At 37.1% G+C, this 23676-nt stretch overlaps 1 protein-coding gene across 1 annotated transcript in view; it reads left to right on the top strand.

The window, feature by feature from the left end:
• The window catches only part of PTPN20 (protein tyrosine phosphatase non-receptor type 20), a 35136-nt gene extending 11871 nt beyond the window's left edge, over positions 1 to 23265 (top strand). Inside the window, 7 exon segments of the mRNA XM_024739080.1 lie at positions 2837 to 2937; positions 5505 to 5562; positions 9518 to 9600; positions 9602 to 9858; positions 13683 to 13894; positions 22306 to 22371; positions 23203 to 23265. Of these exon segments, the coding sequence (XP_024594848.1) occupies positions 2837 to 2937; positions 5505 to 5562; positions 9518 to 9600; positions 9602 to 9858; positions 13683 to 13894; positions 22306 to 22371; positions 23203 to 23265 (840 nt within the window).
• The last annotated feature ends 411 nt before the right edge of the window (positions 23266 to 23676 follow it).

The raw sequence follows: 23676 nt of genomic DNA, 5'->3' as shown, positions 1-23676 counted from the left end.
TTTTCTAGGATGAGTTTTGATATGCTTTAAAGTTTACTTCTAGAAAAGAGTATCTTAGAACAGAACTGGGTATTTTTTAGACTATGTTGTTTAGAATAAAATCACTAGTTTTATTAGAATTTGCCTTGCTTATATTTCATGAATTAATTTGATGTTATAGTTGCTTGATGCCCTTTCAGTTATGATGCTGTCCCTAGGAATTGTCTAGACTTCATAGACTTGTATGTAGATGACTAGATTTAGAAGATAGATCAATTAATTTTTATTCCAACCCTCATTTTAAAGGTGAAGAAACTAATTCCCAGAGAGCTGAAATGATTTGTCTGTGATCATACAGCTCTTCAGTCACAGCGAAAAGACCAGGAACCAGGCTCCTATCTCTTAGTATTACTGTTTACACTTTGTCCTCATAAATCTTTGCATATGCAGTGCAGAAAAGTTAACTTAGGCTCCTTGGAAAATTTTATCCAGCCTTTTCTTTGACATTACTTTGATTCAGTGAGCACTCTCCAAAAAGACCTGGTATCTTGATAATTTAGAATATTTCTCCTTGTGCCTTCTTGACATTGTTAGCCAAATCACACTTCATTCAATCAAAGACATGTTAGAGTCCTAAGTGAGCCTTATTTGAATTACAACTATCTAGAACAGTTTGCTTCTTTGATAAATATAATCAAGTTTATTTGGAAGCATGACTTGAAATATGTCTCAGGTTTAAATTATGCTACGACTTCTCACTGGGTGATGTCACTTTTTCTTAGTAAATGAATTGTGCGCAAATGGCATTTTAACGTCTTGTTGGAGATGGGAGGGATTGTGTCAGTGTATAAGCATTGCCCCATTTCTTTTCCTCTGTTCCATTTCATTCAGAATCTCCACATTCCTACCGTAATTACCTGAAATTAATTTTTAGAGATTTGCTTTACCAATTAGTGTTGATAAATTATTTTTCAGGACTAGGTCAACTCTGTAGAACTCATTTCATTTAATTTATTGGTCATCCATGCAGTTTAATGAGAAGGAATCTTTGGGAACATTTTCCCTGGATATTTTAAAGTAAAAATTAAAATACACAGAACAACACTAACAGAAGAGAACTGGTATAGCTATAGAGAGATCAGAAAGAAGAGACTTAAAAGCAAACAGCATTAGGCATTAAGAAGTCACTGTATAATACTGAAAGGTTTAGTTCACAAGGAAGATATAAAATTCTAAAATTATAAGCAACTAATAATAGCTTCAGAATATATAAATCAGAATTACAAATAGTTATTGATAAATTCACTATGATAGTGGGCCATTTTAAAATATCTTCTTTATGAATAGATTAGAAAATTAGTTAAGAGTATAAAAATTTTTTTAAAAGTCAATTAGCAAGCTAGATATAATGAATAAATATAGAATTGCATCCAAAAATTAGAGAACACAAATTATTTTCAAGCATACATGGACCATTTCTAAAAAATTATCATGTACCAAATCAAAATATATCATAATAAATGTCAAATAATCTTTATAGTACTGCCTGTGGTCTCTGATATAAAGAAATTCAGTTAGAAGTCAACCACAAAAAGATAAAGCATACATTTGGAACTTAAAGACACATACTTCTAACTCATGAGTAAAAGAAGAAGTCATAATGGAAGTTTAAAATTTTAGAATATAATAAAAACAAAATTACTATCTATAAAAACGTGTGGTTTACTCATTATGCAGTAGTTAAGAAGTGAAAGGATTAATAAGTTCCACAAAATAAGGATCATCAAAAGATGCTTCAAAAAAGATGAAAAGACATAACACAGAGTGTGGAAAGACATAACACAGGGTGTGGCTAGAGATGCTGCATGAGAAACAGATGGGAGCTGAGGGTGGGAAATTAGGCAGAGGCCAGACCATGGCAGGCCTCCCAGTCTTTGGGCTTGTTGTTCCTTTTGCTCAGGATGCTTTCCTGTCTCTTTGCCTAGCCCTTCCTTCTGTCTTTTAGGTACATAGTGGTTAAGTATCACCATGCTCTGTTACTGCATTAACATTTATCACAGCTGTAATTTTTCTACGCTTGCTTGTGTATTTTCTCTCTCCCCATCAGAATATATATATGCTCCACAAGGGCAGAACACATACCTCTTATTCAGTGTTTTATCCATAGCACTTAGAACAGTATCTGCATGTACTAGGACCCCCAGAAAAGAAATGTCAAATGAAAGGATTAATTGAAGCAGAATTGAGGGCTAAAATATTGGTAACTGAATCTTTATTTTAATGTGATTTTTCCCTTTAATTATATTCAATTTTGTTTACCAGTGGGCCAGGTACTGTATAGGATGGTGCAAAGGCAACAAAGTGGACTAAAGTCCATTGGGCAGAACAAAACCTTGTGGCAGAGACATACCTAGAATTACTGGATTAGATTACAAGCGCTAAAATAAAGATAAATAAAGTGTTAGGAATTTTATTTTTACAATAAACTAAATGTGATAAGCATTCATTATAAGAATCTCTTCTGGGCTATAGTAATAATCTGTTTATCTGTTTTTTGTTTTTGAAGAAAAATAAAGTTTATTTTTATGAACTTTTGGAAAATAACTTGGGTGATTCAGTAGAAATAATTTATATGTGCATAGTACCCTACACTCTGTTTTGACAGATTGGAAAATATTTAATAGGGAGATATTCATTTCAAATGATTTTCTAGGAGTAGAAATCACACTGTAATTGTGGTTTTAATTCTATTATTGAATACCTTATTGCTCTTCTTGAGAAGCTATAGAAGTCATTTTCTTTAAGCTATATATTCTTAAAATCATAGTCATAATTTTTTCCTTTCTTATGCCTGTAGGTTTTTGAAAATGAAGTTAGCTCAGGGGAAGTAAAATTGTTTCTTCAGGATTTTCAACATAGTGATGGTTTTGAGGATCAGTTTAAAAAGAAGACAGAAAGGTATAACTAATATGCTTATTTAGTGAGGTTTTGCTTATTCATATTCATAGCTAGCCCTCTGAGTGGAGACAGTGAATAATGGCCCTCAGATGTTTGATAAGTTTTAAAAATATAGCTCTTTGTAGTAAGTACAACCTGATTTGTCTAAAAATAGGGCGTATTTATGATCCCATAAATATGGTATTAACACAAGAAAAGATATTCCTAAAGAATTAAATTTCTCTGTCATATCAACAACTACCCAGTTCCAAAGCCTTTGTAAATGTTTTTGGAGCTCTTGGAGGGGGCACTGTACTTGAGGTAAGGTAAAGCTCAGTACACAACTAAATTTTGAGACATTATATGCTTCCAGAAAGAAAATAATGTACTAGAAATGGAATTATTAGCATGGCGAATACTTGGTTCTATAAATGAAAAAAAAGTTAAAAACTGGGAGAAAAGTAAATTTCCATTAGAAAAACAAAAGAAACAGCAGCTTTCATGCTTATAAAATGTTCAAATTTAGGTGTTGCATGCAAAAACATCAAATAAGGAAACATTTTTTTGAGCCGTATTTTCTTAGAGATTTATAAGTAATGTTAGCTACAGTCACTGGAAGAGCACTGCATAATAATGTGTATAGTATGCAACTTGTATAAACAACTTTCACAAGTGCATTAACTGAACAAATAATATTAATTCAAAAGGTGTTATGAGATAATATTATATGCTACTAATATATACTAATTAGTAGATACTAATTATATACTAAGTGCTGTATACAAATACAAAGTATTAATAGTTCTTGCTCTCTAGTTTATAGTTTAATTGGGGACACAGACATGTAAAAGACAAATTTAAATACAGTGTAGTAAATATTATTATAGAGGCAGAGTCCAAGGATTGTGGGTGCAGAAGACAGGACTATGCAAGGGGGAGAGTTCCCCACCACCTTCTTTGAAGAAAAGATATTTTGGTTGGATTTAGGATCGGATCTTAAATAAATAGAAATTCAGCAGGTGGAAAGGGAGGGAAGAAAGTTTCAAGCTGTGGGGAGAAGTTTGAGCAAAGGTAAGGAGCTGTGAAAATATCTTATTAATGGTGAGAAATGTAATGTGTCAGGAGTTATAAGGTATACGTGAATTGGAACGCCAGGAGGCTTGAGAAGATGAGAGACAGAGCAAAAAATATAATGTGGGCCAGAGTGTGAAGGAACTCAATAAACTGAAACCAAGGAGTACACATTTTATTCAGTCTGTTAGAATGAAAATGAGGCACAGATGGAGTCTTTTTTGCATTTTCCTGTCTGTCTGTCAATCACCTATCTGGAAGGAGGATTGCTGGTAATGAGGTGAAAGATAGCTGGCTGACAGGAAATGGAGAGCAAGTTGATGTTTACAGTAACCCAAGAAAAAGTGGGAAGGAGGAAAGAGCAAGAAACCTGAAATTACCCACAGAAACAAAAGGAAAAGGCATTTACTTTGTTAAGGCTGAGGCATAAAGGGCATAAAGGAAATTAATAGAGATAAGGATGAAAAAGTAGGCAGAGGCCAGACTACCAGCATCCCCAATTTATGAGTCCAGTAAGGAGCCTGAGTTTATCCTGACGTTGGTGAACAGGTATAACAATTAAATTTGAATTTGGGGGATAATTTTCTCTAGAAATTGGAGATTAGACCCAGAAATCAAATTAGGAGCCTTTTGCTAAGTGGAGTTGCAAATGAAAGCGCAAAGAGAGCCAAGCAGATAGCATAAGTGAGTAAGCTGAGTAGCGAGAAGTTGGAGAGGAAACAGAAAGGGAGTGTGGGCTCATAATCTGAGAAATCTTTTAGAGTATATAGAGCAGTTATTTAGACAGAGATAGATTAAAGGGTCTTCTGTTTTTAAAGTGAGAGAGAATCAAGTATTCTTATGATATTGTAGATAGAAAGAATTTGTAGATAGGGAGAAATTAGTTATATATAAGAAAAGATAATTTTAGAAAAATCTGTCAGAGGAGACAGAAGGCATAGAGTAGAGAACATGGAAGGATTAATTCTGAACGTGGAGAAAGTAAGGAGTAATGAAGAATGTTGAAGCATTTTTAAAGAGAGTAAGTTGAAAGAGTTCTTGCTTTCTGGCTTACATTTTATAGAAGGGACTACATTTTTACTAAAGCAGAGAATTGAGAAGGGGACTACATGAGGGTGGTAATACGGCAATTAGGAAGGGTAGAGGAAATGCAATAGAGATGTACCAGTGTTTTCCAAATGGCTCTCTGCTGATACTAGAAAACCCAGGACTCCAGTAATCTTCTTCCACCACAGCCTGGATAAAGGAGGAAAGAAAGTGAATAGGTGGCTTGATCCAAGGCGGCTAGTTTGCAAGCCAGGTGAAAGGGAGAGGAGTTGCAGTTTGTGATCAGGCATTCGAACTTTGGAATTCTCTCTTTGAAAGTGGGCCAGTTCCAGGGGCTGACAATGGAAATGTGTGGCTGAACTGAAATGGAGGTGAATGTCAATTGAATAATTCATATAGATTATCAGAGATTCTTTCTTAAATATATACATTCTCTGAAACCAATGAACACATATAAATTTCTTTTCTAGTGAGAGTGACCCCAGCTTGTGGACAACCAGTAACTTCTTTCTAAAAAGAAGTCGAGCAGTGAGGTGTGCACCCTCTCTGTATCTATGGCTTCCTGGGGTTCTATATGCTCACACTAGGCTGAGCTGCTCATTCAGCCTTTAGCAATATATTGGGCTTTTTCTTATCTGAATGCTTTCTGTATCTCGTTCACCCCTCAGCTCCACAAGTGAGCCAGTGTGCCCTACACACACTGTGACCGCCACAAGTGACCTGTCTCTCCTTAGGAGGCTGTCTTTCCTTAGATTTCAGAATACTTCGTTGGCCTGTAGCCACAGCTCTCTGATGGGTTCAAAATTTTTTTATTTTGTTTTTTTCAACTTTTATACGTTGTTAGTGCGTGAGTGATGCTCATACTACCTTTCTACGTTTTAGGCAGAAGTGGCATTTTGAATATAAATGTATTTAAAAAATAAAAACGAGAGCATATTCCTTTGTAAACATGTCTTTTTAATGAATATATATTTACATCTCACTTTTTAAAAGCTAAATAGTGTTCCATTGTATGACTACACAATTATCTGTATAGTCGATCTCTTCTGGTTGGTCACCTAGGGTAGTTCTTTTAAAAACATTATAATGTACAGTGATATGATAAATATCCGTGGAACTCAATCTCTACTCCTTTGGAGAAACAGCTTTTGACCAGCCGCTGGGCCTTAGTAGAGACTGAACACTTAACCATGAGCCTGGAAGTTGGGCGTGCACAGCAGCATTCCATTATCAAATGGAAGTGGTGTATACAAGGTCGGGCTCGAGCAGGCTCTGAAGGCACAAATAAGTTATATGAAGTGGCTAAAATGCCCATGGTCCCCTCTCCACCTCCTCTTTCTCAGCCTGTACCTGTGGCTTCATGACGAGTTCCCTATGATCAATTGACTGAGGAAGAGAAAACTGGGACCTGGTTTACAGATGGTTCTGCACCATACGCAGGCACCACCTGGAAGTGGACAGCAGCTGCACTACAGTGCTGTTTTGGGGACATGCCTGAAGGACAGTAGTGCAGGGAAGGCTTCCCCATTGGTAGAACTCTGAGCAGTGTGCTTGGTTGTTCATTTTGCTTGGAAGCAGAAATGGCCAGAGGTACAAATCTTTACTAATTCATGGCCTGTAGCCAATTGTTTAGCTGGATGGTCAAAAGGACTTGGAAGAAACATAACTGGAAAATTGGTCACAAGGAAATCTGGGAGAGAGAAATGTGTATAGATCTCTCTGAAAGGGCCAAAAACATGAATATATTTGTGTCCTTTGTGAATGCTCATCAAACGGTGATTTAAGAAGAGGTTTTAATAATCAGGTGGATAGGATGACCTACTCTGTAGATACTGGTCGGCCTCTTTCCTAGCCACTCCTGTCATTACCCAGTGGATTTATGAACAAAGTAGACATGCTGGCAGGAATAGAAGCTGTGCATGGGCTCCTCATCAACATGGAATTCCACTCACCAAGGCTGACCTTGCTATGGTCACTGCTGAGTGCCCAATCTGCCAGCAGCAGAGACCAACACTGAGGCCCCAATATGGCACCATTTCCCAGGGTGATCAGCCAGCTAGCTACTTGATGGCAGGTTGATTACATTGGACTGCTTCTGTCATAGAAAGAACTTTTTTTCATACTAAAATAGACACTAGATATGGATTTGCCTTCCTCGCAACAAGCTTCTAGCAGATCTACCATCTGGACCTGCAGGATGCCTTATCCACCATCATGGTAGTCCACACAGCCTTGCTTCTGATCAAGGAACTCACTTGGAGGCAAATTATTTGTGGCAGTGGGCCCATGATCATCTCTTACTGTCTCCTTTTTGAGGGGAACTTTTCTCCTATGACTACTTGAGTTATTTCTTTCTTGCTAAGTACAGGCATACCTGGTTTTATAGCCCTACACTTTATTGTACTTTGCAGATACTGTGTTTTTTACAAATTGAAAGTTTGTGGCAACCCTGTGTTGAGCACATTTTTCCAACAGCATTGCCTCACTTCATGTCTCTGTGTCACATTTTGGTCATTTTCGCAATAGGTCAAACTTTTTCATTATGATTATGTTTGTTATAGTGATATGATCAGTGACCTTTGATGTTACTGTTGCAAAAAGATTACAACCTGCTGCAGGCTCAGATAATTGTTAGCATTTTTTAGCAGTAAAGTATTTTTTAATTAAAATACGTATATTGTTTTATAGACATAATGTTATTGCACATTTAGTAGACTACAGTATAGTGGAAGCATAACTTTTATATGCACTGGGGAACAAAACAATTCATGTGACTTGCTTATTGCGATAGTACCTTTATCGTGGTGGTCCGGAACCAAACCCACCATATCTCTGAGATATGCCTGTGTTCCATAGTTTGTTTCTGAAACTCCTTCCTTTTATATGCTCTGCATCCTTTAGTATTTTAATAATTATTGTCATTTTTTTCACTTTTTTTTTTTTTTGAGTTCTGGGAAAATTCCTTAAGCTGGTTTTCTAAATCACTAATTTGTTTTTCTGTTCGCTTCTCATTTTCGGGATTTTAATTGAGTAATTGTGGTTTTTATTTGAAAGCAAGCTTTTATTACTTTAGATTGTTTTATTTTTACATGTTAAATCTCCCTTTTGAAAATAAAAATTTATTTTCTTCTGCAAAATGGTACATATTCACTATAAAAATTTAGATAATAGTCACTGCTGGCATTTTGATGAATACTTGCCACGTTTTTAAATCATATGTTTATATATGATATATATGTATACATACATATATATGATGAAAGATCTCACTTTAATGTTCTTTTACCTCCTTTATAATTTAATAATATAACAAATTTATGTCAATAAACAGATATACATCATTCTTTTAAATAATAAAATAATGTTTGCTCAAATTTCATTTAAAATACAAATAGGAGTTTTTAAAGTATTCTTCTCTCTTATGGAAAGGAAAACATTTGCTGTGATTTCTCAGAATGATATACTTTTGTGGAGTACTAGATACCTTTATCTAGTGATTGTTTTTTCTATTTATTCATATTTACAAGGAGAGATTTATGTTTGCTATTTTGGAATTTGAGAAAAGTTCTGTCAGAAATTGTGTAAGCCCTCTTCAGTGATCTTGGTCATAGTGTTTTTGGAAGATAAGTGGGTCACGTGACCTTGAGTAATGGGGAGGAACTATTGGTGAGACCACTGCATGGCAGGGAAGGACCCTGCTTTTATTCTGTCTGTCTGTGGGAGCAGTGGTGGAACCAGAGCTCCAGATGTCTGTGTAAAGTGAAGAGAGTTCCTGGGCCAGTGGAGTTTATTAGTGAGCCAATTAGTTGGATTTTCCCCTCTCATATTTGTTATAATAGTCCATGTTGGGCGAGTCCCATGTTACTTGGAGCAAATCCCCTTTGTAGCATCCTTTTGCCACAATACCTTTGATTAGCATGCCACTTCGCCACATGAAGGCTGGGAATGGACATAAAATATGGCTGCCTTGTGTGGGGGGCATTGGTAGAATTACAGTAATCCTGGGATTTGTATCTGCCCAAGTACCCCAATCTTTTTTTTTTTTTTTTCTCCCTCCTGGCTCTGCTGCTCTGGGCTTGCAGGTTTTCCGGATTTATAGGAGAATGTCATTCATTCGCTTGCTCCCTCAGAGGCCTCCTCCTTTGCTGTGTTCAGTCACAGGCTAGGAGGTACCTCCCTTGGCCTATTCCTACCTGTGCCATATGTAACAGAAATCTCTCAAAATATCCTTCTCTGTTCAGAAACTGATTTTTTAAAAAGCTACCTTAACCTAATTGTATATTTCTTAGGTCATGCCAGTAGATTTTGGGGAGGGAAAAATTTAAATTCATGGACTGCAATAACCCTTTGAAAAGAAATTCCTATGCCACCTTCTCTGTTGGTCAGAGATAAATGGATTTACCTGTTTGAAAGGGTTTCATGAAATCTGGGTGTATTGCATCTCCTGCTTTTCCTTTGTCTACCCTATGTTTCTGTGTTTGTAATAGATGATTCAACATGTGTTCCTCTTGGAGAAAACAAGGACTACATCAACGCTAGTTATATTAAAATAGTCAATTCTGGAGAAGTATTATTATATTGCTACCCAAGGACCACTGCCAACTACCACAAATGACTTTTGGCAAATAGTTTTGGAAAATAACTCTAATGTTATTGTCATGATAACCAGAGAGGTAGAAGGTGGAGTTATCAAATGCCACCATTACTGGCCCGTTTCTATGAAGAAACCTTTGGAACTGAAAAATTGTCATATCTTCCTGGAGAACTACCAGATACTTCAATATTTCATCATTCGAATATTTCAAGTTGTCAAGAAGTCCATAAGTTAAAAAAAATCAGTGTTAGATATATATTGCATTATATAAGCACACGTGTCAGGATGGGAAGTTAGGGGTAAGATGGGACATAGCTGGGGATACTTTTTAAAGTAACTTGTTTTTACTTCTCCCTGGTACCAGAAACTAAGACAACACCACCTCTACTTCCGCCTAACCAAACTCTGACTGGAGAGACGAAATAATTGAAGAGGTGAGTTGGGGCGGTTGAGAGTGAGTGTTGGAAACTGCCTAATCCTGGGATGTACTTCGGCTCTTCTGGTGAGAGTGACAGATGTGTATGGAGTCCTTACGATATCCTGATAATCACTGTGCCAGGCACTGTTGCTCCTTACTGAGTAGCAAAGAGTTCAGTGCACTTACTGGTACCTTCAGTTACTGTGCTCAATGAATGTGGTAATATTGAGATTTGTATGGGATGCTTTGGGAGCTCCAGAAGGGAAGTACTTAGCTCTCCTTGGGCTTGGGGGAAAGATTTGCTAGAGGAGGTGACATCTGGATTGAGAATAACCCAAATGAGAAAGATGGAAAGAGGAAGTAGATGATCAAGGTATAAAATAGCATGGGATATGTATAGAGAGATACAAGTAGTTAAGTGTTTCTGGAATGTAAAAGTTCAATGCCAGGGAGTAGTGAGAGGTGGGATGAGGCTATAGAAAATAAGTAGAGAAAGCCAGAACATGAAATGTCTTGGATTTCAGCTAAGGAACATGAACTTCATTATGAAGATAATTGGGAGACATTGAACAATTTTAGTAAGAAGCGTCCATGATCAACTAGGGCAGTTAACAATTAGATAGAAAGCAAAGACTCTGGTGTTTTTCAGATAAAATTGGCAGACTTTATGTGACTTATGACTTATAAGGAGCGTTCAAAAATTACGCTGTCAAATGCGATAGCCACATTTGGCTATTTTATAGTTAAATTACTTAAACTCACATAAAATAACAAATTCAGTTTCTCATTTATAGTATCCACACTTCTAGTATTTAATCACATGTTACTAGTGGCTACCATATGGGCAGCAAAGATATAGAGCGTCTGCATCATTGTAGAAAGTTCTGTTGGGAAGTATTGGTCTAGAATAATTCATAGAATAATTCATTTCTTGCTCTAACAGACTCAGAAAATAGAAAAGGAATGATTTATAGGAGAAAGCGATGTTACATTGCTCTAAGTGGATTTGATTAGCAGGTAGGTGATACATGTGTCCTATAGGAGTGAAGGGGATGGGAGTTAAACCAGAAACTTGAAAAGAGTGATGAGATTTGGAGTCATCATCAAAGAAGTTGATTGGAGCACAGGCAGTGATCAGGAAAAGGGTTGCTGGAGGTGCTGAGGTTGGAACCCAGAATTTGCAATAACAATAAAATATGCAACTATGTGATTAATTTTTTTCCTAACCATGGGATTCCTGAACACAGGTTATGAGACTTACCCAGGGAGGGATGTTGCTTAGTATATGTGGCAGGATTCAAAGGATGAAAGGAGTTGACAGTTTGGTAAGAGAATGATTTAGGTAATCAGCCATGAAGTCTAAATTTAGGGAGATGGATGGAATCGGGCTAGGAGGAAATGGAGGACAACAAGGACAGGAGAGCTCCATTTAGTTACATCGTTGGAGTTGAAGTGAAGCACAGATGAGGTGGTAGCGTAACAGCTTCTGCTCAGAAAATGATGTTGGAATCTAAGAACTGGAAGATTTTTGATATTGGACATTATAGGTGATGGTGAGTCCAAGGAGTGATCACATTGTGAGGACTAGAAGAAAGAAATGGTCTCCTCTGCAAGAGAGAAATAAAAATGTGAGGTTAGAGTGTCTGTATGGTTGTTGAGATCCCAAATTTGCCTGGTCAGAGTCTGTGGTAGGGTGATAGCGATGAGAAGGTGAAGCTAAGAGGTATGAAACTCAAAAGGAAGAGAGGTTTTTGTACAAAGAGAAGGAATAATGAATTGGAAATAGCATTGGGCAGCAAGCGGTATGCAACCTAATCTCTAGGCTCTGTGGTACCTGGAGTACACAGGAAAATAGGTGGCCTTGATTAGAGAGGGCTGCGGAGTGCTGTGCCCATGGGAGGCAAGGCCAGGAAGTGGAAGAAGCATTTAGGGAAGTGATGATGGTTTCCACGAGTTTACTGTGGGATGGGGGCCTGAGTGCAAAGGGAGATGTTGAAGAGCTAGAGAAGCGGGGAGGGAGGGGAAAAGATAGAATTGAAGAGCATGAGGATCGGAGCATAGAGTGGTGACAAAGGAGGCCAAGAATAGTAATAATGGCTGACATTGACGGAGAGCTTGCTGGCTGTGTGCTAGGCTCTGTGCTTGTTCTGTACACCTGAGGATTTGCCTGAACTTTCACTCTCCTAAGACTTGTTGATTCCCTCCTATTAACCAAGTATTGTGCCAGATGCTGGAGACAGAAAACAGAAACAGCCTCAACTCTTAGAGTGCTTACAGGCTAGTGGGAGAGGAAAACACCAGTTCCAAATAACATGTGATACTTGCTATGGCAGGAGAAGGACAGCATGCTTGGAGAATACAGGCCAGGTGAGAGGCCCAGAGGGATGATCTGTCTGCAAGGATTCAAATGCTCGGTTCCACCTGTGCACCCTTGACAAGGGCGTCTAGGATGGTGGCCTTTGGGCTGAGGCCCACAAGCCTCAAGACCATGGGGTTGATGTTTGGAGAATAGGCCCACCTTCGTGCAGGTTCTCAGTGGTCAACAGTGCATGAAAGATTTAATCCCTAAGATATGTGATGGAGTGAGAGCTATCCTCAATTTGGTGCCTTCACAAGGTTTTCAAGTGTCGTTTTCCTCATCCAATTTCATGTGCCGATGATTCAAAATTGAGGTTTTCTGTTTGGAATTTAGGAAAATTGTATCTCTATTTGGAACGCAGAAAAAAGTGGTACATTAGGGAGAAGCAGAGGAGCAGTGAGAAACCCTTCCTGAGTTTTTTTACGAGGGTGCCCAGTGAAGTAAAATGAGGGCTCCACATTGGGGAAAGGGTGAACCCTCTGGAAGGGATGATCAGTAAACTCAAAGTGCTTTATCTGTCAACCCTGAGGAGAGTTCCATGGCTCCACTTTCAGGGGGTTCAGCACAAGAGTGGGGACCAGAGTCTACTCACATGGTCATTAACTGCCCAATTCTCATCACCGGAGGAGGTTGCCCCCCACCAAATCCCGGTCAAGCAGCTTGACAGCACTTATTGTTTTAATTAAATTTAGTATCATAATATTTAAGCCGAGATAGATTGCTTTTCTATCTTATTCCTAACATGTTAGCTCATCTTTCATCCTAAGTGTTTGGGATTCTTGGTTTGTTTGGACTCTTCTACATTCTCATGGTGCAGAAGAAAGATGGTAGAGTTAGATTTGGGAGGACTACACTATTGTCCCAGCTCTAAACATATGAGCCTTCTGACCTAGCATACATCTATCAGTCAATCAAATGCTTACTTTTCATCTGTAGGCTGAGGATATCACAGTGCTTGCCTCCCTAGGGTTGATGTGAGGATTAAATGAGATCATGCGTGTGGAGTCCTTAGCACAGTACCTGGCACAGAGTAAGGGCTAAATTCCTGTCACCTGTTAGTATTTTTATTTTTATTATCCTATTACCATATAGCAATTAGTATTACTATTTCTGGCATATTAGAAATTAGAAGAAGATCTCTACTATAAGACGTTGATAAATCTCTCCTCTCTCTCCGCCTTCTTCTCCCTCCCTCCCTCCTTCTCTCTCTCCCTCTCTCCCACCCTCTCTCTTTCCCTTTCTCTCTCTCTCCCTCCCCACCCCACCCCCACAGACAGGAGCTAGTCACTTTGTAAAACGCTTGCAGTTCACCAAGTGGCCAGACCATGGCACTCCTGCCTCAGCAGAAGGTTTTATAAAGTATGTTCGTTAAGTGAGGAAGAGCCACCTTACAGGACCCATCATTGTTCACTGCAGTGCTGACGTGGGCCGGACAGGGGTGTTCCTATGTGTGGATGTTGTGTTCTGTGCCATTGAAAAGAACTTTTCAGTAAGTGTGTGAATTAAGCAGAGAAAATGATGCTGTTAGTAAACACTATACTTTTAACAGCCTTCTAATAACTGAAGACTAATATTTGGCCTTCAAGAGCAGCCGAGTAAATAGAGAGCCTGTGAGCTTTGGATACCTGCTTCTCACTTAACTGCTGCAGGTTCTTGGAGGTGGTTGTGAGAATTAAAGTACGCAACGCAAATGAATGGCTTCGGACAGTGTCTGGAGCGTGGTAGGTGCATCGTAAACATGAGTTCATCTTCCTTTTCTTTCCCTCCACCCACACATACAGCTTTTAGAATCTTGTTAGAGAATGTTGATGATGTGTGCCTATTTTTAATGAACAGAAATCCATGCATGTGAGCACATTGGGAAAAAAAAGTAGACTTCAGAGTTAATGAGAGGTCCCTGGGTTTGACTGCCAGTTTTGCCACACATTTTAGATTTTGGTGACTTTCTGCAAATTGCTCATCTTCTCTGAAACCTAGTTTTCTCCTATGTAAAATAAGGCTAATAATATTGTTGGGTTTGAGTCAACTGTTAACAATTCTTTATTTTCCTCCCAAATTTGGAACCAGCTAAGGGAGAAACACAAGAATTAGACATATGGTGATTCTACTATGATCTTTATTACTGATTAATTAGGGAATGTGACTTTAAATCTGTGCCCCAAAAGGCCTACTTTTACTGAACTGCTTTCCTGTGCTGCAGAAGTGAGGAGGGGAAGACATTAGTTAGCAGGCACTGCAGGGTGGCAGGGGAAAGCGGCTCTCACCATGTCCACAAGGAATATGAAAATCCACACCTCGGTCGTAAGACAACAGGGGATACGAGACATTTGTCCTGGTAGGCAAATTTTGCAGAGTTATCTTGTTATCAGGACAAATGTTAAATCTCTGCTCTCTTAGGCTTTATGTAGTTATACCCCAAGAGTGACAAACTCTCCCTTGTGATAGCAAATTGGCTGCATGGGTTCTACAACTCTCCATTCTAAGGTAGTATTACGTCGGCGGGTAGAAAAATGTCCTCTCCCAGAAACTCCCTGGAGGACAGAGGGAGTTTATTTTTCTCAGAAGCTTGAGCCAATATCTCCTAGCATTTCACTGTTTCCACTTCAGTTATAGCCCTTTCCCTAAACTGATCACTGTGGGAGATGCTGGTCCATTAAGGTCTGTCAGGACTACTCCAGGCCATACAGCTGAGAATGAGAGACGAATGGTTTTCCAAAGCAAACTGAGAGTTTTGTTTTGTTTTTTAAAATAAAGAATGAATATAAACTGGGTGGTAAAAAAATGACAAATGTCCCCAAAATGCTGAAAATTTAAGTAGTATGAATCTGATGTTACCTGTTCCTATAATTAATGTTGTTTTATCCTTTTAACAGAAAATGCATTAGCATAGTTTTATTTTATATATTCTTCATCATAATTAATTTGTTTATATTTGTTCTTATTTTATATTCCTTATAGAAACTATAAAAACTATAAGTATTGTATTTTGTGATTCTGAGGAGCACTTTTTTTTCCCCCATCATTATACCTTCTTTAAACTCAAAATGTGTTTTATAATAAGTCATCTGTCAGCTTAATTGACAGTGTTTTTCTTAGCATTATGTAAAATAGTGATGTATTTTACAATTAAGGATGCTTAGATTTGATGGAAAATAGTGGTTCAAAAAAAAAAGGAAATGCATCCATTGTTGCCTTATTGGCTTTTCATAGAGCCTTGAGCTGTCAAATGTTCTTATTTATGCCCCTCTCTACTCTTTTCAGAAATTTTGTCCACCAGAGCTACTTAAAGTATGGTCTTGGACCAGCAACAATCTGTGTTATTTGCAGCAAGATAAGTTTTCTGAAATTGAGAGTAAGCATTTAGAAACTTTCAAAGCAGTTTGATATCTTGCTGTGACATCCAAGAGCATGACAGTGGGTTGGCCTTGGTGAACAGGATGTAGATCAGTTTGTGCGTTGTGGAAATCACACAGGGAGTCTTACATGCTGCAAGCTGTATACCAGCTTTGTGTGGCTAACATTTTAAGATTAGTTTATCAATTATAACTCTAAAGGATATGAAAATCTGAGAATATGTAACCATTTCTTTCTTTTTATTGTTATTTTATAGTCATTTTTATTTTTAAGTAAGCCTGCTTAAAAATCCTTAAAACATTGGGAGCAAACTGGCTCTTCTCTTGCCAGCACTGGTATTGCTCTGTAGTTGAAACATTCTCGATAGAACTTTCCCCTCTAACCGTCTTCAACATGCAATAACAGTTGTTAATTATCAGTTACCATATTATCACATAATGAAGTGAGTAATCCAAAATTTAACACATTAACCTTTATGAAATCAAAAATTCTTACCACATCACTAAACACACTGTCCAGTTCATCTGGCAGAGTTCTTTTTTTTTTTTTTGGTAGCAAGACTTTCTTGATGAAGCAGTGTGTTGGTTTATCTTTGGGGATAAATTCTTTAATCTGTATAACTACCTCAGACTTGTTTTGTTGTCATTGCAGCTCTACTACCAGAACATAATCCTACACAAAACTTACAAATTACATTTGATGACCGTGTAGTACTTTGCATTCTTATGCAATTTAAGACTAGTTAGTTGTGTTTATCAGTAATCAAACTGAGAAAAGGAAGAATTCTTCCTTCTTATCACATCATTTTCAAATCACACATATACTGAATCACTGTGTTAGCAATAGCTGTGCAGTCAGTAAGTTGCAATGGTAAATACTTTGCTACTTTTGTTTTGTGAGTTGGTACCACTTCGCATCACTAGCCAGTCCCTGAATTCGTCAAGCTGTGGCTTCATTAGAAAATGGTACTTTAACTATCTTTTTTTGCCATACCTTCAGCTCAGATTTTCAATACAGCACCTTCAGTACAGTCTGTCACCATTATCTGGCAATCGTGTAAGGGTTTTTAGTCTTAGCAATTCAAAGTGCTATTTTGTAAGTCTGCAGAGTATTAATGTTACATGTGAAATGTTGAACATGAGCTTTTTCTTTTAGTATTTTTAAAATAATTCTTTTGTCTTGGAACTTATTGCTTTTGTTCTGTAAGTGACAAGTACATTTTAATGGTTGCTTTGTTAGCAAGTACATCTTTGCAATTAATACAAGTGTGGTTTTAGCAATTCACAATTAATAATGGCTGTAAAACTCAATGTATGAGGAATCATAATGCTAGGTAAAATTAACATGAACTCTTTTGGTCTTCATTTCTTTGTAGTTACTTACACTATTATCATTTGGTTAACCACTACAGCTATATTCAGAAAAGCTGTGCCTTTTCTTGTCAAGACAATCCAGGGCAGCAGCTTTTGCCATCAGTAAATTAAGGTTAAAAATGAATAATACAAATATATTTTCATAATTTGCCTAATCTTAAATTACAAATTAACAGACTTTCAAGAAACAATGGTTTTTAAATTCATTGAAGTTCCATTTTATCAATATTTCCTTTTATGGATCATGCTTTTGGTGTCAAGTTTAAAAACTCCTCACCTAGCCTAAAGAATTTTTAGGTCCTAAAGAATTTTTCCTATGTCCTTTTCTAAAGTTCTGTAGTCTTATGTTTTACATTTAAGTCCATAGTCCATTTTGAGTTAATTTTTTTATAAGGGGCAAGGTTTAAGTCAAGGTTCACTTGCTATTCTTCCTCCACTGAATTGTTTTTACATCTCTGTCAGAAATCATTGGGAATATTTGTATGGGGCCTATTTCTAGTTCTATATTCTGTTTCATTGATCTATGTGTCTATCCTTTCGCCATTACCACACTTTGGATTCCTATAGCTATATAGGAAGTCTTAATATCAGGGAGAGTGATTCCTTCTCTTGCAAAATTGTTTTAACAATTATAGGTCTGTGCCTTTCCATATAAATTTTAAAATTAGCTTGTCTGTGTTTACAGAAAAGCTTGAGGGATTTTGATAGGATGAATTGACATTTTTACTATGTTGGATCTTCCAATATGAATGTGGTATGCCTCTCAATTTATTTAGGTCTTCTTTGATTTCTTTCATCAGCATTTTGTCATTTTCAGCATATAGCTTCTGTACGTGTTTTGTTGGATTTATTTTATTGTAAATGGTATTGTGTTTTTACTACCATGTTCATTGTGTGTACACATATGTACAAATAAGTTGATTTTTGTGTTTTTAAAAAATATTTATTTATTTGGTTGTGCCGGGTCTTAGTTACAGCACGTGGGCTCCTTAGTTGCAGCAGGCGGGCTCCTTAGTTGTGGCATGTGAACTCTTAGTTGCAGGATGTATGTGGGATCTAGTTCCCTGACCAGGAATTGAACCTGGGCCCCCTGCATTGGGAGCATGGAGTCTTAACCACTGTGCCACCAGGGAAGTCCCTAAATGCAGTTGATTTTTGCATGTTGATCTTGTATCCTATGATCTTGTTGAACTCACTTATTAGTTCTAAGAGGTTTTTTTGTCCTGTTTTGTTTTGTTTCCAGATTCCTTGAGAGCTTCTGCATAGACAGTCATTCCATCTGCAAGTAGGGACACACTTACCTCTTCCTTTCCAATTCATTTGCCTCATATTTCTTTTTTCTGGTCTTATTGCGCTACCTGGAACTTCAAGTGTGTTGAAAACAGATGGTGAGAGCAGACATTCTTGCCATCACTAATATTAGGGGGAAAGCAAATTAAAATTATTTGTTCTATGAAAGATGCTATGAAGTGGATGAAAGGACAAGCTATAGACTTGGAGAAACTGTTTGCAATCCACACATCCAACAAAGGTCTCACATCTAGAGTATATAAAGAACCCTCAAAACTCAATAGTAAAATAAATAAATAAATAGGCAAGTAATTCAGTTAGAAAATGGGTAAAAGACATGACATTTCAACAATGAGGATGTATTGATGATAAATAAGCACATGAAAAGATGCTCAGCTTCATTAACCTTTAGGGAAATGAAATTAAAACCATGATATTCAGCTGCATGAGCTGCTTGTAAATTTTGTAGATTAATCCTTTGTCAGTTGCTTCATTTGCAAATATTTTCTCCCATTCTGAGGGTTGTCTTTTCGTCTTGTTTATGGTTTCCTTTGCTGTACAAAAGCTTTGAAGTTTCATTAGGTCCCATTTTTAATTTTTGTTTTTATTTCCATTTCTCTAGGAGGTGGGTCAAAAAGGATCTTGCTGTGATTTATGTCATAGAGTGTTCTGCCTATGTTTTCCTCTAAGAGTTTGATAGTGTCTGCCCTTACCTTTAGGTCTTTAATCCATTTTGAGTTTATTTTTGTGTATGGTGTTAGGGAGTGTTCTAATTTCATCCTTTTACATGTAGCTGTCCAGTTTTCCCAGCACCACTTACTGAAGAGGCTGTCTTTTCTCCACTGTATATTCTTGCCTCCTTTATCAAAGGTAAGGTGACCATATGTGCGTGGGTTTATCTCTGGGCTTTCTCTCCTGTTTCACTGACCTATATTTCTGTTTTGGTGCCAGTACCATACTGTCTTGATTACTGTAGCTCTGTAGTATAGTCTGAAGTCAGGGAGCCTGATTCCTCCAGCTCCTTTTTCTTTCTCAAGATTGCTTTGGCTATTCGGGGTCTTTTGTGACAAAGAATTAATCTCCAAAATTTACAAGCAGCTCATCCAGCTCAATATCAAAAAAACAAACAACCCAATCCAAAAATGGGCAGAAGATCTAAATAGACATTTCTCCGAAGAAGATATACAGATTGCCAACAAAAACATGAAAGAATGCTCAACATCATTAATCATTAGAGAAATGCAAATCAAAACTACAATGAGATATCATCTCACACTGGTCAGAATGGCCATCATCAAAAAATCTACAAATGATAAATGCTGGAGAGGGTGTGGAGAAAAGGGAACCCACTTGCACTGTTGGTGGGAATGTAAATTGATACAGCCGCTATGGAGAACAGTATGTAGGTTCCTTAAAAAACTAAAAATAGAACTACCATATGACCCAGCAATCCCACTACTGAGCATATACCCTGAGAAAACCATAATTCAAAGAGTTATGTACCACAATGTTCATTGCAGCTCTATTTACAATAGCCAGGACATGGAAGCAACCTAAGTGTCCATCGACAGATGAATGGATAAAGAAGATGTGACACATATATACAGTGCAATATTACTCAGCCATAAAAAAGAAACGAAACTATTTGTAGTGAGGTGGACGGACCTAGAGTCTGTCGTACAGCGTGAAGTAAGTCAGAAAGAGAAAAACAAATACCATATGCGAACACATATATATATGGAATCTTAAAAAAAAAAATTGTCATGAAGTACCTAGGGGCAAGATGGGAATAAAGACATAGACCTACTAGAGAATGAACTTGAGGATATGGGGAGGGGGAAGGGTAAGCTGTGACAAAGTGAGAGAGTGGCATGGACATATATATACTACCAAACGTAAAATAGATAACTAGTGGGAAGCAGCCACATAGCACAGGGAAATCAGTTCGGTGCTTTGTAGCCACCTAGAGGGGTGGGATAGGGAGGGTGGGAGGGAGGGAGACGCAAGAGGGAAGAGATATGGGGACATATGTATACGTATAACTGATTCACTTTGTTATAAAGCAGAAACTAACATACCATTGTAAAGCAATTATACTCCAATAAAGATGTTAAAGAAAAAACCATAATAAAATATCACTAGACGTCCATCAGAAAGGCTAATATAAAAAATAATGACAACAACAAATGCTGGTGAATGTTTGAAAAAACTAGATTACTCATATGTTGCTTATAGGAATGAATGTAAAATGGTATATCCAGTCTGGAAAATAGTTTTAAATTTTCTTTGAAAAAAACAAAAGCAGAACTAAACTAAACTTACCGTATAACCTTAGGAATAACACTCGGGTATTTATTCCATAGAAATGAAAACTTATGTTCACACATAAACCTGTATGTAAATGTTCATAGCAGATCTATTTATAATAGCCAAAAACTGGGAAACAACCTAGATGTTCTTCAACAAGTTTAATGGTTAAAAAATTGGTACCTGTCCATACTGTGGAATACTATTTAGCAATAAAGAGGAATGAACTACTGATACACTCAATTTGGATGAATCATGAGGCAATTAGACTAAATGAAAAAAAAGTTAGTCTCGAAAAGTTAGATATTACATGATTCCATTATGTAATCCCCTTGAAATAACAAAACTATAGAGATGGAGAACAGTTTACTGGTTGCCAAGAGTTGGGGGTTGGGGTGGGTGGGTAGTTCTAATGGATAACAGGAGGAAGTCTTGTGGTGGAACTGTTATGCACCTTGATCGTGGTTGCAGTTGCATGAATTTTCACATGTGATAATATTTTATAGAACTATACATACACATACATGCCCACTCTCGCAAGATTGCATGTTAAACTGGCAAAATCTGAATAAGCTCTGTAGATTGTACCAATGTCAATTTTTTGGTTTTGATATTATACTCTAGTTGTAGAGGATGGTGTAATTGGGAGAAACTAGGTGAAGGATACACAGACTCTCTCTGTACATTTTTTGCAACTTATTATGTATCTATAATTATTTCCTTATAAAAATTTTTAAAGGCTTAATTAACATTTAAAATTATTATAGAAATGACAAATTATAGAAATAAAGGAATGTTTACATTTTCTCTGATTTTTATGTACTTTTGGATTATAGCTGACAGTTGACAAACCTTAAATTTCATGTGGTCTTGCTGCACATGACTTGTCCTCAGCTTACACCACATGTGACTTTTCAGGCAAGTTCAGCAACACCTGAGCTGGTCTAGATCTTGTTCCACTGATGAGGCTGCTCAGTGTTATACCACTGTCAGATTGCCGTAAGAGTCTCTAAACACTTAGTACCAGTTTCTGGACTCATCTCATTGTGGTCTAGCAACATCCCTTTGCAGACCTGCACCAGCTTAGTGACCATACTGGGTAGTGCTGGTCTCCGTGCACAGGTGCAGAATCTGGTGTTGGGCCAACTGTTGCTCAGGGTCTCCATTTGAGTTGAGAGGGCTCTTTATATGAGAAACAGCTGTGTTACTGTTGTAGCCAGAAAAAGTCTTCTATGCTTCAGACTTTTGCAGAATCACAGTGCTGCTTTAAGTTCTCCCTTCTGAGAACAGAAAAGTATACACAGGGGCAAATTTGTTGTTATTTCTTTTGGAGAACATTTCTTATTATAAATGATTGCTTCCTGCTTTTTCCTGGAAACCCATTTAAACAAGTCTTCCTTATCCATTAGACAAGGTTAAACATAGTACATTTTCTTATGACTGAAAATGAGAACTTTCTGGTTAAATCTTGAGATATCTTTTACTGGAAAGAAGTATGGCGTACTCCTTTGGCATCTGTGGGTTTTGTGTTTTCCCCCTCTGTGGATAATACAAAATTACTGTCATCCTGTTACAGTTCAACATCATGAATATAGTGGGCCAAATGAGAGAACAACGTTATGGAATGATCCAAACAAGGTAAGTCTCACCGCATAAATTCTAATAAGAACAATAATGAATATAAAGATGGACATTGTATAGCACATTACAATTTGTAAAGCTCTTTTGTCTACACAGTTTCATTGAATTCTCACCGTTTGAGGTAGACATTAGTTATGCTCTGATATTACTGATGAAATACTTCAAGTTCAGAGCAATGAAGTTTGTTCCATAATGTCATTCAGACAGCAAGTAGAGGAGCCAAGACTGAAACTGAAGTCCGCTAATGCCCACACACATGCTTAGTCCATAATGCCATTTTAAGTAACATCTCTAAAGTTATTTTCCATAAATTTCTGGATGGCAATTTTGGGATATTTATTTGCAACTAAAATATCAAAGTCACTGACATGTCATAAAAAGGCAATCATTTATGTCACAGATTAGTTACATTAATCATTGGGGGATCAAGAGAATATGGATAATGAAAATAAACAGGTACCCCTAAATCTTTTTTAGGGTTTTTTAAGGCAATGTTCAATGATATGAAGTGTTTCACTTGAACTAGGCTACGGTTAAAAAAAAGTTTAAATTTGATTTATCCAGTGAAGATATAAAGAGATTGAGATCGAGTCAGTTTCTCTTCTGTTCAGTTAAGCTTCAGTTAACTAGTTCTAGACCAAGAACTATATTATTAACATTTATCTTCCTGATATTTTTAAAAATGTATTTACATAAAGAAGTTCTTGGTTAAATGTTTGCTCTTTTTAAGCACTTTTCTTTGTGGTTGAAAAGTACAAATGTGTTTTCTGAAAGTGGATATTGATATTCAATTAACATTCCATTGTTTTTCATATATATATGTATTTAGGAGCAGTATATCCTTTGTTATAAAATTGTGCTTGAAGTTCTTCAGAAGCTTCTGACTTTAAAGTAAGAAAGACTTCTGTTGCTTCACGCTTGAAATTACCAAGTGTCTTGGAGCCTCCTCAAAAAGAACATGTTCGAGCTGTGCTGAAGGGCTTTGCTTATGCAAATGTACTGTCTTGGTGTATCATTTGACTTTCTTTCTGACAACTCCCTGAAGGCAGCATCATTTGGTTTGGGGTGGACGGTGTTTACCCACTGATCTTACTTAGGTAATATCAAGTACCCTCCCACATATTCCAATGAAATGAAAGTTACATAAAACAACTGCAGCCTATTTGGTTGAAGGGGTTACAGAACCCAATAAAGGACTTAAACTGTATTATTTAAGATTTTATTTGGAAAGACAGCTGAAGGGAGCTGAGGATTCTGCGGATCACAAGATAGCAAGATCATATATCATGACCTCTTACAGGCATCT

Source organism: Neophocaena asiaeorientalis, unplaced genomic scaffold (assembly GCF_003031525.2).
Source record: "Neophocaena asiaeorientalis asiaeorientalis breed wild unplaced genomic scaffold, Neophocaena_asiaeorientalis_V1.1 scaffold202, whole genome shotgun sequence".
NCBI classification, from domain to species: Eukaryota; Metazoa; Chordata; class Mammalia; order Artiodactyla; family Phocoenidae; genus Neophocaena; species Neophocaena asiaeorientalis.
This window is presented reverse-complemented; position numbering and strand designations above follow the sequence as displayed.